Source organism: Staurois parvus, unplaced genomic scaffold, assembly GCF_062004578.1.
Source record: "Staurois parvus isolate SC_StPar_1 unplaced genomic scaffold, SC_StPar_1.0 ptg000312l, whole genome shotgun sequence".
NCBI classification, from domain to species: Eukaryota; Metazoa; Chordata; class Amphibia; order Anura; family Ranidae; genus Staurois; species Staurois parvus.
In genome coordinates, this window is record NW_028318108.1 from 2170290 (window position 1) to 2185293 (window position 15004).

Genomic DNA, 15004 nt, shown 5'->3' on the forward strand with positions numbered 1-15004 from the left:
AAATAAAAATGCTTGAAGCCGCTAAACTCATGTTAATGCTAGGTGCATTTAGCTTTTGGGTATTAAATCCTTTCAATGGCCAGAATAATTAATTATATGACCAATAAAATTAATTAATGCCCAAGCACTCGATGGGCCTAAAACCTGTTTACAAGCGTCAAGATTTTTTTCTACCTAAACAATGCTGCCAGGAGGAAAAGCATCTACAAGAGATGACAAAACTTCCAGTGAGCATGAGGCCTGAAGTCTGTCAGATATGGCCCTCAGATTAACCCTGAGTCGGAAATGATTGATCAATACATACATATACCTAGGTCAGATCATTTATATATACACTGCAACCAAGTATACTTTTTTGTAACCTTCAGCTGGACTTTCCATAAAAGACACAACACAGCAAAAATGTCATCAACAAGCTTTTACTGTATTTTTTATAATAAAAATAAAACCTGTTTCTGCAGATTTGAAGTATCAGGTGCCTATTACAACCATTATTTACAGTATAACTCCAGTTATTTAGTACATTGTACACACTGACACAATGCAAGTCTGAGGTAATCACATTACATCGTCATATGATGCTCAAAAACAATCCACCTTCCTTATTTGCCCTATTTATGACTTACGGCCCAATTCTTTCTGGGGACATCTTGTTGCGAAATATATACTGCAGGGGACAGCTCTGGATTGAAGAGGAGTAGTGCAGCCTTAGGTGATTTTTTTTTTTTTTACATTTTTATTTATACCCTGCCTGGGTCCATTTGAATGGAAAACAAATCATTAAAAAATGCCCACAGTTGATTAAAGCAGAGTTCCACCAAAAAAATAAATAAATAAAAGTTAGCAGCTACAAAAACTGTAGCTGCTTTTAAAATACAGTCACTGACCTGTCCCTCGGTCCTGTGGCATCTTCAATACCGCTGGTTTCACCAGCCGTCTTCTCTCCATGGTGCCGGCATCTTCAGTGTGGGATCCGGCTGTGACAGCTTGCGGCTTCACAGCCAGGTGCCCACTACGCATGCGCGAGAAGCGCTGCGCTTTGTGAATGGCCCCGTAGTCTTCTGGGACCTGTCATGTGTCCCAGAAGACTATCCACTTCTGCTGCGATCGCCTAGGTGATCACAGCAGAAGTGGGAGCCGGTACCTGTCAAATTCAGGTACCCGCTCCCCAAAGGTGCCAATTCTTGTGGAGTGGGGGACAAAGGCTTATAGCGGAACTTCCCCTTTTGGGTGGAACTCTGCTTTAAGATGAAATTAATCTGGGTTTGCTGTAATCACAGTAGAGGCAGAATATAATAAATCACAATTCCCTATACTTGCATCACCTTCAATTACAATGGCCCAAGGGAAGGACTCTTCTTGAGGGAGGTTTCAATGCGTTTTCCAGGCACCTATGAGATGTGTCCATTTCCCCCAGCTTCTTCTGGTACTCCTTCCTTGTTCATCTGAAAGCTAAATCCATCCCAAACTGACATTTTAGTTTTGTGTGGATGTCAGCATGGTATAGCACCCTGGCTGCTTCTACCAGGATCTCACAGTTGGTTACAAATGTTCCTGGTCAGAACCTCTCCCACGAGGGGGTCAATGGATGACTTTAGGTGGGAAAACTTTGATGACCAGAACATTTTGTGAAATTGTAGAAATATGGGTAGTGTAAAAGAACTTGTTTTATACTGAAGATACAGAAAAACTATTAGGCCTCTATAATCTAACTCCAGTTGAGTTTTGAAAATTGGATGTGTATCTTCTGCATAATTTTGTTTTTCCTACTGTTAATAGGAGGATTGAGGTAAATGCCAATTGTAAAATGTGGGGCTTATTTAATCCCACTGGACCCAGCCATCCAAGGCTGGTAGGAAGGGCTCTCAATCTTTCTGCACTGTGATTGGCTGCACAGTGCTGACATCATCAAAAACCTATCCCTCCGGCTCTTGATCATCCACATGTGACTGGGAGCCATCGGCAACTGCTTAGTCACAGTCCTAGGGGAGCCGATGGAACATGCTCCAAAACTAAACAAGGAGCCATATATGCAGATGCTGGGTGTTACGGCCCAGCCACCCCATATATAGGTGTAGTGGTTGTAAACAAGTTAATAAAACCAGAATGCAAGGAGTAGTGTAGTAGCCTACAGACAGCAGAGACCCGATTAAGAGTCGATTGCTATAGGGTACTAAACACCAAATACTTAAAGGGGAACTTTAGGTAATAAATAAAAAAAGGCGGACTGGCATGTTTTTTAATGCAGAAGAGACATGCATTAAAGCTACCTATCTGCCTGTCCACCTCTGTACAGTGAGCCGCACAGACGCAGCTCACTATACCAATTCAGCAATGCCGAATTTGACTAAACTCCCAAGCATGCGTGGGAGTGACATCATCCCTGTCGCCATCCCAACGACAGCAGCCAGCGTTCGGGACTCTGAAGCCAGCGTTCGGGACTCTGAAGCCAGCCACCCAAAGATGTCAGCAGCCAGGCAGGGAGCTCTGGGACAGCTCATCGCAGGATTGGAGGGGAGTACAGTTCCTCTTTAAGGGTATATGTTACTAAATAAACTCATAAAATCTGCTCGTCATGTTTTGTTAATGTGAACACATAAAAAGGTATATAGAAGAAAGACAGAAGAGCAATGGCAGAAAGACCATCGAGTCTGCCCCTTTTTCATTTTTGTAAAACTATATGGCATCATGGCATGTGTACAGACCTGTCTGGCTGCACTGTCACAATTTGGGTGAGCGGCCCAGGGATGGGGGGCATTGACAATAAAACCGCTGTTTTATTGTCAATGCCCCCCAGTCTGAAAAAGCCCTTAATATCCACTTAATGCACCATGGGTTAAATCCTAGTGTGTAAAACAAAAACACAGTATTAGCAGCACTGATGGAGCTGTAGAAAAAGAAAGCACTGTCTAAGGACAGCATAGAAGTAAACAGGACTGAGACAAAGACCGTCACTGGTTATCAAGTACAAGTTCACAGTAGGTTACTTTACGAGACAATTACAACCCTATCAAGTCTCTCCTTCCAAATAATGCATACACATTAACAGTTCAAGCTCACTGGAGATCTATGAGAACAATTAATGCCAAGATGGTAGGCGTGCAGGACCTGCAGATCTCAGTAGTCATTATACCAGTTGCAGCATCTCTGAAGCGCCAGCTCCCATTCAGCCACAGTTTTTTCATAGTCTTTAAGTTTACTTTGTGGTTCAAAAAGGATCTCGGGTTGTCTCAGTTTCTTCAGTTCCTCTTTGTTGGACCAAATACCTTAAAACAAAAAGGGACACATTGAGTAGTTACCCACCTCAGTGGACTACTGTTATCCTGGGTGGACACTGTATGACATTCTCCAGACGTGCACCAGTGGACACAGTAAAAGATAGTTTGTTGTACCAGGCCGGCCCTGGTACCATGTAATCGCTGTGATCAATCACGTCAATTGTACAAAATGGATTCCAGTCATAGCCTTTCATTGTGTAGGATTGTAATCGCGGTGACTGGGCACAACGATCACATTGTACAGACAGAGCCAATCACAAGGTATCTGTACCGTGTAGCCAATCACAGCTATCACAACTGCACATGAATGGATGCCATTCATGAAAATTACTGTTTATAACCGTGATCACTGTAATAAGCACTCAGTGTAAAATTAAAAAAAAAAAGGAGTATATGTATATCAATAAAAAAAACACAGCTCTATCGGTCTCAAAAAAAAAAGAAAAAAAAAAAAGATAAAATGTTTTATGGATACAGTGTTGCATGAGTGAGTAAATGTCAAAGTGTGACAGCGTTGAAATCTGAAAATTGGCCTGGGCAGGAAGAGGGTGACAATGTGTGGTACTGAAGTGGTTGAACGAAGTCAGTTTTGTTCATCAATACCGTGGATTGATGATAAAAATGACTTTTCTGCTGACATACCAAGATCTGATGCATGATTCTAGTACTTTTATTTTAGCAGCGAGTCATATTTTGTGAAATACTCACCTACAGCTAGTCCGGCTAGAAATGCTGCTCCCAGGGAGGACATGTCTGTGTGTTTTGGTTTATCAATAACTTGGCCAATCAAATCTGCAGTCATCTGCATGACAAAACTGTTGTTGCTGACTCCTCCATCAGCCCTGCGGGAAGTGAAACAAATCAAGTCACTATGATATGAGAAGCAAAGCTAGGTACTACAGTCTTCATGTATGTCCCACAACCTGAACTTTTACATTGACCATACACTATACAAATTTTGATTGGCCTCTGTCGAATTGGTTGAAATATGCTCAGAGGTTGGCCGCATAACACCCAACATCCTTCAATTGAGGGGCAGAAAACGCTCAGCCAAACAGATTTGTCGCTGATCAGGTGTTTTGACAGCCAGCAGGGCCGATTGTGAAAATACAAGAGCTGCAACAGAAGTTCCATCCATCTGTGCTGTATAGCGTGGATGGAGGAATATGTTAGATTTTCTTCATTCAGCCTGTATGAAGACAGACACAGTTTATTGAGTAAATACAGATAGATAAAACAAAAATTTTAGGCTGCAACACAACAAAAATGTCATTATTTTAAAGGGGGGCGATTCTTTTCTATACTGTGTGAGAAAAAATAATGTATACATATTTATATATATATATATACACATACATACATATACATACATACATACATATACATACATACATATACATACACTCACTCACGTGCATCTCAATAAATTAGAATATCAACAAAATGTTAATTTATTTCAATAATTCAATTCAAAAAGTTGTGTTCAAAATAATAGCAGTCAGAAATCACTAACCTGATCAATCACTGTTTTTGGTAGAAATGATATTTCTACATGGCAAATAATTTACTGGCAGGTGTAGTAGAGTAATAGAAATCCAACAGACCCAACAGTCGTGACATGCATGCTGCTGATTCTGTGTAATTGAATCACTAATTGAAAGGGGCATGTTCAAAATAATAGCAGTGTGGAGTTCTATTAGTGAGGTCATTCATTCTTTGAAAAACAGCTGGCAATCATTGCCCTTATTTAAGGAAGGAAGGCAGCAAATGTTGTACATGCTGGTTACAGTGCATTTCTCTCTGAAATTCTGAGGAAAACGCGTCGTTCCAGGCATTGTTCAGAAGAACAGCGTACCTTGATTAAAAAGTTGATTGGAGAGGGGAAAACATATAAAGAAGTGCAGAAAATGATAGGCTGCTCAGCTAAAATGATCGCAAATGCTTTAAAATGGCAACCAAAACCTAAAAGACGTGGAAGAAAGCAAAAAACTACCATCCGAATGGATAGAAGAATAGCCAAAATGGCAAGGACTCAGCCAACAATCAGCTCCAGGAAGATCAAAGAAGGTGTAAAGTTCCCTGTGAGTACTGTTACAATTAGAAGACGCCTATGTGAAGCCAAGTTATCTGCAAGAAGCCCCCGCAAAGTCCCACTGTTGAAAAAAAGACGTGCTGAAAAGGCTACAATTTGCCAAAGAGCACATTGACTGGCCTAAAGAGAAATGGAGCAACATTTTGTGGACTGATGAAAGTAAGATTGTTCTTTTTGGGTCTAGTGGCCGGAGACAGTTTGTCAGACGACCCCCAAACACTGAATTCAAGCCACAGTATACTGTGAAGACAGTGAAGCATGATTGCGCAATCATCATGATATGGGGATGTTTCTCATACTACGGTGTTGGGCCTATTTATCGCATACCAGGGATCATGGATCAGTTTGAATACATCAGAATACTTGAAGAGGTCATGCTGCCTTATGCTGAAGAGGAAATGCCCTTGAAATGGGTGTTCCAACAAGACAACGACCCCAAACACACCAATAAACGTGCAACATCTTGGTTCCAGACCAACAAGATTGACGCTATGGAGTGGCCAGCCCAATCCCCGGATCTTAATCCAATAGAAAACTTGTGGGGTGACATCAAAAATGCAGTTTCTGAGGCAAAACCAAGAGATAGAGAAGAACTGTGGAATGTAGTCCAATCATCCTGGGCTGGAATACCTGTTCACAGGTGCCAGAAGTTGGTTGACTCCATGCAACACAGATGTACAGCAGTTCTCAGAAACAGTGCTTATACAACTAAATATTCATTAAGTGATTCAAAGGAAAGCAAAATCTTCAAACATTTTTCAGTTTATATAGTGAATGTTTGAGTTTGTAAAGAAGAATACAAACACTGCTATTTTTTTGAACAGTCTAATATTCACTTTTCTTCAATTTTGTTAGAGGAACAACACAAATTTGATATATTTTTCTTCATGTTTTGATTTGGAATAGAATGTGTAGTGTTCCCAATAAACTTGTGTGTATGGAAATAAAAGCTACTAGAAGGATTTGGAGCATTATTCACTTTTTTCAACACACTGCTATTATTTTGAACACAACTGTAGAATCATTACACACAGAGTGATATATTTCAAGCATTTTTCTTTTAATTTTGAGGATTATGGCTTACAGCTAGTGAAAACCTCAGCTCGTCTACACTGTTGGGTTTGGTGTCTCATCTTCCTCTTGACAATACCCCAAAGATTCTCTATGAGGTTTAGGTCAGGTGTGTTTGCTAGCCAATCAAGCACAGCGATACCATGATCATTAAACCAGGTATTAGTATTTTTAGCAGTGTGGGAAGGTGCCAGGTCCTGCTGGAAAATGAAATCCGCATCTCCATAAAGCCGGTCAGCAGAGGGAAGCATTAAGTGCTCTAGGATTTCCTAGTAGAGGGCTGCTCTGACTTTGGACTTGATAAAACACAGTGGAACAACACCAGCAGATGACATGGCTCCCCAAAACATCACTAACTGTGGAACCTTCACAATGGACCTCATGCAACTTGGATTCTGTGCCTCTCCACTCTTCCTGCAGACTCTGGGACCTTGATTTCCAAATGAAATGCAAAATTTACTTTCATCCAAAAATAGGACTTTGGACCACTGAGCAACAGTCCAGTCCTTTTGCTCCTTAGCCCAGGTAAGACAAGAAATGAGACAGTTGTAGTCCATGTCCTGGATACGTCTGTGTGCGGTGGCTCTGTAAGCACTGACACCAGCCGTAGTCCAGTCCTTGTGAATCTCAGGGCAACACAGTGGCTAAATGGTTAGCACTTCCACCTGGCAGTACTAGGGTCATTGGTTAGAATCCCAACCATGGCACCACCTGCCTGGAGTTTGCATGTTCTCCCCGTGCCAGCGTGGGTTTCCTTCGGGTACTCCGGTTTCCTCCTACACTCCAAAGACATGCCAATAGGTTAATTGGATACTGTCTAAATTGGCCTTAGTACGTGTATATATGAATGCGAGTTGGGGACCTTAGATTGTACACCCCTTGAGGGTTAGGGACTGATGTGAATGTACAATATGTATATGTAAAGTGCTGTGTAAATTGACAGCACTATATCAGTACGCTCGAAAGGGCAGGGCCCTTGAACCACTCGTATATTGTCTTGTTACTGTATTGTCTCATGTACTGTCCCCCACTATATTGTACAGCGCTGAGCAAACTTTTTTGGCGCTATATAAACACTGTATAATAATAATAATAATAATAATAAGTACCTGAAACAAATAAATCTCCCCTAAATTCTTGAATGGCCTGTGCTTCACAATCCTCTCATGGCTGCAGTTCTCCATTCCTTGTGCACCTTTTTCTATCAAACTTTATCCTTTCACTCAACTTTCCTTTAGTGTGCTTGGATACAGCACTCTGAACAGCCAGCTTCTTTAGCAATGACCTTTTGACTTACCATCCTTGTGGAGGGTGCCAATGACTGTCTTCTGGACAACTGTCAAGTCAGCAGTCTTCCCCATGATTGTGTAACTTACTGAACCAGACAGAGACCATTTAAAAGCTCAGGAAACCTTTACAGGTGTTTTGAGTTAAATATTTTGAGAGTGACACCATGAGTCTACAAAATTAGACTTTCACAATATTCTAATTTTCTGAGATACTGAATTTGGGGTTTTTCACTAGCTGTAAGCCATAATCATCAAAATTAAAAGAAAGAAATGCTTGGTATGTATCACTCTGTGTGATCAATCAATATAATACATTTTTAAATTGAATTACTGAAATAAGTTAACTTTTTGATGATATTCTAATTTATTGAGATGCACCTGTATATATAAATCTACTAAAGTTATATTCCATTTTTCACTTGTGCACACCTATATAGCCAAGAAACCGCTCTGGACGAAATTAACCCCTTGATGCCGAGCGCACGCAAATATGCAGCTTCTCGGTGTCTGGGCCTTGATGCCGAGTGGCCACATATTTGCATGCCATTAGAAAATACATATGTGCCGAGAACGCGTGCCCTGCGCGCTCCTAGCACATATGTCCGTGACTCACGGAAAGGTCCCAATCTCCCCTTGCGATCGGGACCTTTACCGATCATGTGACCACCGTAACGGCGAATCACGGCGGTCATATAACCCTAAAACCCAGCCCGCCACCCGGCCGGTAGGCACCAGCGTGAAGTGGTTAAAGAGCAATGCTGGGACCTCTCTGCATTTAGTGATGTATTTTGTTTACGGATACATATCAGCACAGGTCGGGGTCCGAAGAAGCCTCCATCAGGTGCTCCATTTTATTCATGTTTGAGCTCTTTTATTATTATTATACAGTATTTATAAAGCGCCAATGGTTCGCTCAGCGCTGTACATTACAAAGGGGGACAGAACATGTGACAGAACAATACCAATACAATGCAAAACATGAGGGGATCGAGGGCCCTGCTCTTTCTTATATGGCACAATAGTGGTGCTACAGCAGTCTGCAGACTTGAAATGTCACCTAAAATTAATGCAGCTTTGTATACATTAAATGTATTTTTACATATAAGCAGTGAACCTGAATTTGATTTGGTACCAGCCTCCTGCAATCCCCTCTATGGCAGAGCTCAGACTGGAAGGGGGAGAAGCAACACAATGAACTAGTCAGTTCTGCTGTGTTCATATAACAAGGCACATGCTGATAGGAGGAGAGCAGAATGACAGAGATGAGGTCATCAGTATGCTGCTTATCCCTCAATGTCCAGTCAAAATCTGGGCTAGGGATTTACACATGTGTGGTGTGAACTGAAGCTCTGTTTTCACAGCTAATTGACATTTTATCCAACCGTAACAATGAAAAATCAGGTCTCCTGTTCTGCCAGACAGGGCTGTTTTTTTGAGGCAGATCTGTGTAAATCTCAGGACTGGATTGACAGAAATATATATCCTTTTGCAGGTAAACCAGCTCCCATATACAGTATGTACTTATCTGGTTATTTAGAAGTTTAAGCTAAAAATTAAATACACATGCAGAATTATGTGGGACTTCTTGCTAGCCAAAATACTTTTTCCAGTATACTCCAAGCTCCTCAAGAGAACACAAGCTGACCAAATCTTGAATTTACCTGATCTTTGAGATTTTAATGGAAGTCTCCCTGCGCACTGTATCATACAGCTGCTTGTTCCTAAAAGGAGAATAAAAAAAAAAAAACACGGGAAATGTCAACTAAAGAAATATGTACACCATGAAATCAATGTTTTAAGTAACGTTTCTGTAGTGACAAAACGTATTAGTTGGAGGAAAATATAAGTAATTCCTGAACATTTTACAAACTTTCTAAACAGTTAATATTTCCCAGGGGCACCTTTATTTCATATCTATCTTAAAGACCAGAAAGACCATATTCATAATGATGGCTATGGTCTTGTACAAATGAATGATAAAGGTGTAATTCCAACATTGCCATGATACATGACAACTTATTTTCATCCTGGCATTGACTGTGTGCACTGATCCATCCTATTCTGTAAACACCAAGATCTTCTTAAAGCTGTATTAAACCCAAAACGTAATATATTGCAGCTTATCAATCATTAGATGTGCTGGCTGCATTAGCTTTCTTTTTTAGTCTTTTCCCCTCTACTTTCACCTGGTGATCTGACCGGTAACACACCTCCTGTATCACAGTGCCCCCACTCTTGCTGAAAGTGCAACAGGGACACTTTTGGATAGCAACACTGGGGGGACAGGGGAAGTGTTAGATGTACTAGCAGATTTAGATACACTAACAAACTGAAGCCAAACTCCAGATAACACTTTTTAAGCAGTTACAGCAACAGTTTATTGTACATCAAGGGACACAGAGCAGGCTATTCATGACCATGTGGGTTATATGCCACCTAGGTGAATGGACACTGGCTGACCAATCAGAGAGGAAGTCCTCCTCTATATAACCCCTCCTACACAAGAAGTACTTCAGTTTTTTCGCCAGTATCTGTAAGGTGGATGGTCACAAAGTGTTGCTTGTGCTCCAAGGAGCATACCTAAGGTCTGAAAGGGTTCCCTGGGGAAACATGGACTTTAAATTGGATCCATTCAGAAAGCTGCTTAGTCAAGATGGATGGTACACAAGCCTCGCTGGATAAAGAGAAGAGTCCTTGGGGTTTTGCCTTACAGCCTTACAGATCTGAACCTTCCGTAACTGAACCCTGTGCAGTAGAAACTGAGCAAGGCATTTTTCCAATAGAGTGCTACACAGGTCCAAGGCAGTGGCCCCATTTAATAGGGGACCGAGTCCTTGAGGGTCTATATGACAAAGCCCGCAGTAATGTGTGAAGGTTGGTACCTGACGGAAGTCAGGATCTGTGGTGGGACTGGTAAAGCGGCCTCTGTATTTTCCTAAAATCAGATTGTGGTTTTGGAGGGAAAGGAGAGGTATATTTCTGCAGCAATGGGCCATGATACCAATCAGGGGAGAGCTCGCTGTGAACCTGCCATTATGTCTGCCTGTGTTGTTGTTTGGAGGCCACTAGAGGGAGCAGAGTGCCTGGACGTGCAGCCAACCGTTGGACGCGGGGCAAGTGCACGGAGGGTGTGTGCACACAAGGATCACAGGCGCATGCACAGTAGCGGCCGAAAACAGAAGACGGCCATGTTTATTTATCCAGCATCATGGACACTTGTGGCTGGTCTGTTGCTGCTGTTGGATGCTGTGACTGGGACACAGAGCAGGCTATTTGGTGGGGGCATGTGAGTACTTCCCTTGGTGGCAACAGTAGGCCAGTCCAGGGAGCAGCAGCCATAGTGAGTTTTTTTTTTTCTACCACACTACTTGCATAGCTGTATTTGTCCGTCTTGCTGTTCTTGGTACACAGGGTAGAAGCGCTTAGTGAAGTAATTTCTTCCAAAAAGCAGAGAGGGGAAGGCACAGCAGGAAGGGTCACTAATGCACCGCCGTCAGGTCCTGAGGAGCCTAGTCAAAGTTCTGCGGTTATATCCTCTCCTGAAAGTTCAGAGGCAACTAGGCAAATATGAGCTATTGCGCTTGTCTGGCATAGTGGCTACTACTGGTGCTTCTGCGTCAGCGTAGGTAACCAAGGATGATCTTGCTTCAGCCTTAGCAGGATTAGAGGACAAGATTGTAGGGATATTGCCTCTGTTTCACAAGGTGCTAAATGCGGGAGAGTCCCCCGTCACTAGAGCCACCAATCCTGGAGCAGGAGTGGGTGGAACCTGAGGATGAGGAACTGGAGGAAAGTCAGGCAGTAGAATCTCTAATCGGTGGGGTCACAGTCTGAAGAGAAGCAGGCAATTTCTGCATCTCAATCTTTGAGGTTATTGGTGTAAGACCTCACTGATATGGTATCAGGCTACCTCCAGTAGAAACCTCTCTGGGCTCTTTGAAACCCCCGCAGAATGTTCAGGCCTTTCCAGCACATCCTCTCCTGGAGAAGATTATGTATGCTTATTGGGATCACCCAGTAAGGGTTCTAGTTCTGCCAAAAAGATTTTCCTTTTTGTTTCCCATGGAAGAGAGGTTTGTTAAGAAATGGGGTATGCCTGTAGTAGATGCAGCTGTTTCGTCCCTAAATAAGTCTTTAACATGTCCTGTAGACAGGGGTGGACTGACAACTCATGGGGCCCCCGGGCAATAGGAAATCATGGGGCCCCTTTGTCCTTGCCCACACTCAAACCACACCCAAAAAAAGTTTATGAATAGGTACCAGGGGCATCTCAAGGGGCCCCCTACTGACCCAGGGCCCTTGGGCAGTGCCGGGTGCCCAAATGGTCAGTCCGCCCCTGCCTGTAGATAATGTCCAGGTCTTCAAGGATTCAACAGATAAGAAGCTGGAATCTCTCCTTAAAGTCTTTCTCCTTGGCAGGTTCTGCCACACAGCCTGCAATGGTAGCTGTTAGCATTTGCCAGAGTCTCTTACCGGGTCAAGTGGTTGCATGGAAGGTCTTTAGGGCAGGGGAATTATTTGGCCAAGGATCTGGACGATGTTCCGCGTGCTTTATGTTTTGCAGTTGATGCTCTTAAGGATGCAATTTGGCAAATTTCTCACATGGCCCTCTTGTCAGTACACATGTGCAGGGTTTTGTGGCTGAAGAGTTGGTCAGCGGAACTGCCATGCAAGAAGTTGTTGGCAGGTTTTCCCTTTCATGGGGAGAGACTGTTTGAGGAGGATCTGGACAAGTATATTCAGAAGATTTCTGGGGGAAAAAGTTCTTTAACCCTTTAAAAGGGGCAGGGGCCTCTGTTGCTGGGTTCTCTGCTACCAGACAGTCATTTTGCCATACGCAGACATCAGCCTCTAGGGGTAGGACTCAAGCATCAGAACCCAAAAGGAGGTCTTGGGTGCAAAAGTCAGCCAAAGCAGATCCAAAGTCCGCCTCCTTATGAAGGGAAACCCCCCACTCATTTGGGTGTGTGGGGGGAGGGGAGGGGAACTTTTGGAATTTAACAGCCTGGAAGGTTCCAATCCAAGACTAGTGGGTAGTTTCCACAATTTCACTAGGGTACAGACTGGAATTTTGGGTTCTTCCCCCAGTTTCTAAGGTCAAATGTACCAGCGATTGCAGGGAAAAGTAGAAGGCTTTTACTGGTGCTTGACCACCTATTCTCCCAGGGGGTGGTCATGGAGGTTCCAGCGGACAAAAGAAGTCAAGGGTTTTATTCAAGCCTATTCACAGTCCCAAAGCCAAATGAGGATGTGAGGCCAATTTTGGACCTCAAGGGTCTAAACTGGCTTCTAAATGTCTGGTCTTTTCGTATGGAATCTGTTCAGTCAATAGTAGCCTCTTTGCAGGAAGGAGACGTTTTAGCATCTATCAACATCAAGGATACTTACCTGCATGTGCTGATATTTCTCGTTTAAAGATTTCTGCATTTTGCAGTAGGGGCTCAGCATTTTCAGTTCATAGCACTTCCTTTGGTCTGGACACAGCTTCTCGAAAGGTCTCGCTCCGGTATTGGGGCGCTTAGAGCTCAGGGGATATTGATCTTCGGATATCTAGATGATCTCTTGCTCAGAGGTTAGTCTGTGCTAGGTCTGAAGCAGGCTATGGCTTTTAAGGTTCATATATTGAAAAGGACTGGACTGGGTGCTTAACCTCGAGAAGTCGGCCTTGGAGCCAGTACAGAGATGGTTCTAGACATCTATTTGGTATGGTATTTGGGGATGGTTCTAGACATGGTTCAGCCAAAAGGTATTTCTGCCTTCAGGGAATGCTGTGCCCTGAAAGAACAGGTCCGCAGTTTAAGGGCCAAAAGGTATCCTTCAGTTCTCCTCTGTGGAGGAGGTTGGAGCGGTTGCTACGTTAATTTATTTGTGCCCTATTTGACCACTCTATAATATGATGGTCAGATTTATCTGGTAAGCCTCCTTTGATCAGTAAGTGGTGCATTTGGATACACTGGATCATCCTAGTTATTGAAGACACATGATTGTTTTTAAGGACATTTTTTTGGCACTGGGATTCATTTAATCACTTCACAGTGGCTTTTCACATTTTCCTTTTTCCATTATTACGGTTTGAACTTTATAATATATTTGAAATTTAGCGCTGCACTTTTATATATATCACCATATAACATTTTAACATTTAGGGCCCATTATATTCACTGATCTGCTCCTAATCCATAAAACAATTCAATGCAATAGGACCCTCATCACAACAAGACCCTCATCACACTATTGAAGGGCACTGCTCTGAAGAAGAAGTCAGTATTTATTTTTACTAATAGGTGAACCTTAAAATCACAGCTTACAGTACCAGTGAGAATATCACATTCTGGAACTGGAGGGCACTGGCTCACATTACTCCACAGGGTCAAACGCAGATTACAATCCATAAATGCAATTATAAATGTAATGCAATTATATTTCTATGTTGGTCTAACGTGCAGGTAAAGAAACCAGCATGAGAGGGGATTTTGTACTTTCTAAATTTCTGTTTCAAGCACTATATTTAAACATGCATCCAAAGCCATAACTTTTTTTTCTGTTTTGGATAAAGAGGGTTAGAACCCCTGTAAAATGTCTTTGCTGTCTGTATCCCTACTAGGGAGATTCAACCTCTCTATTTGTCCTGGTGACCATGGTCCCTGGGCTGACAATGATCAACAAACCAAAATTTTGAGTTGTCACAAAAACAGGGATGGGGGGAATCTTCCAATGAGGACACTGGTTCTGGTGACAAGTGTCTAAGAGAGGATTTCCCTAACTTTTATAGTAATTATATAATTTCCTGTTGTGCAATACAGAAGGGGAAATCACTTGAATGGGACTGCTCTATTTTCTATTTAAACATGAAGTTTAGGTTTTTTTTTTCTTCTAGAAATTATACTTACCTAGGTGGATGCAGCATTGGTCTGATGCTGCATCTGTCCTCTGCCGGCGATCAAAGACTGCCGATTGCTCAGTTCCCAGTGCTCTATGAGCAGAGAGCTGGTAACTGTCAGTCAACGCTCTCTGCTCTTCCCACCCCCCCAGCATTCACTGGAATGCTGGGCTGTGAAGGGGGCTGGAGTGGCTGAGCCAAGTGCTGGTCCAGACATCTGGGTGGATCCAGACTTTAAAGTCGGGATCTTTTTCCAGCCTGGACTGGCTTACTGTTGTCAGCTGACAGTGGACGTTAGCCCACTGTCAGCTAAAAATGGGTCACATGAGTGCTGAATGAACTGCACTCCTATGATCAACAGAAGTACAGCCAAACAAGCTTTGGTTGTACGTCT

At 42.7% G+C, this 15004-nt stretch overlaps 1 protein-coding gene across 1 annotated transcript in view; it reads right to left on the minus strand.

Annotated features, from left to right (window-relative positions):
* Nucleotides 1–403: 403 nt before the first annotated feature.
* The window catches only part of GK5 (glycerol kinase 5), an 80924-nt gene continuing 66323 nt past the window's right edge, over nucleotides 404–15004 (minus strand). The window contains exons 14-16 of the mRNA XM_089683521.1: nucleotides 9392–9451; nucleotides 3987–4120; nucleotides 404–3266 (exon numbers count right to left, since the gene is read on the minus strand). Of these exons, the coding sequence (XP_089539647.1) occupies nucleotides 3118–3266; nucleotides 3987–4120; nucleotides 9392–9451 (343 nt within the window). The 3' untranslated portion in view covers nucleotides 404–3117. The remainder of the gene's footprint in view (nucleotides 3267–3986; nucleotides 4121–9391; nucleotides 9452–15004) is intronic.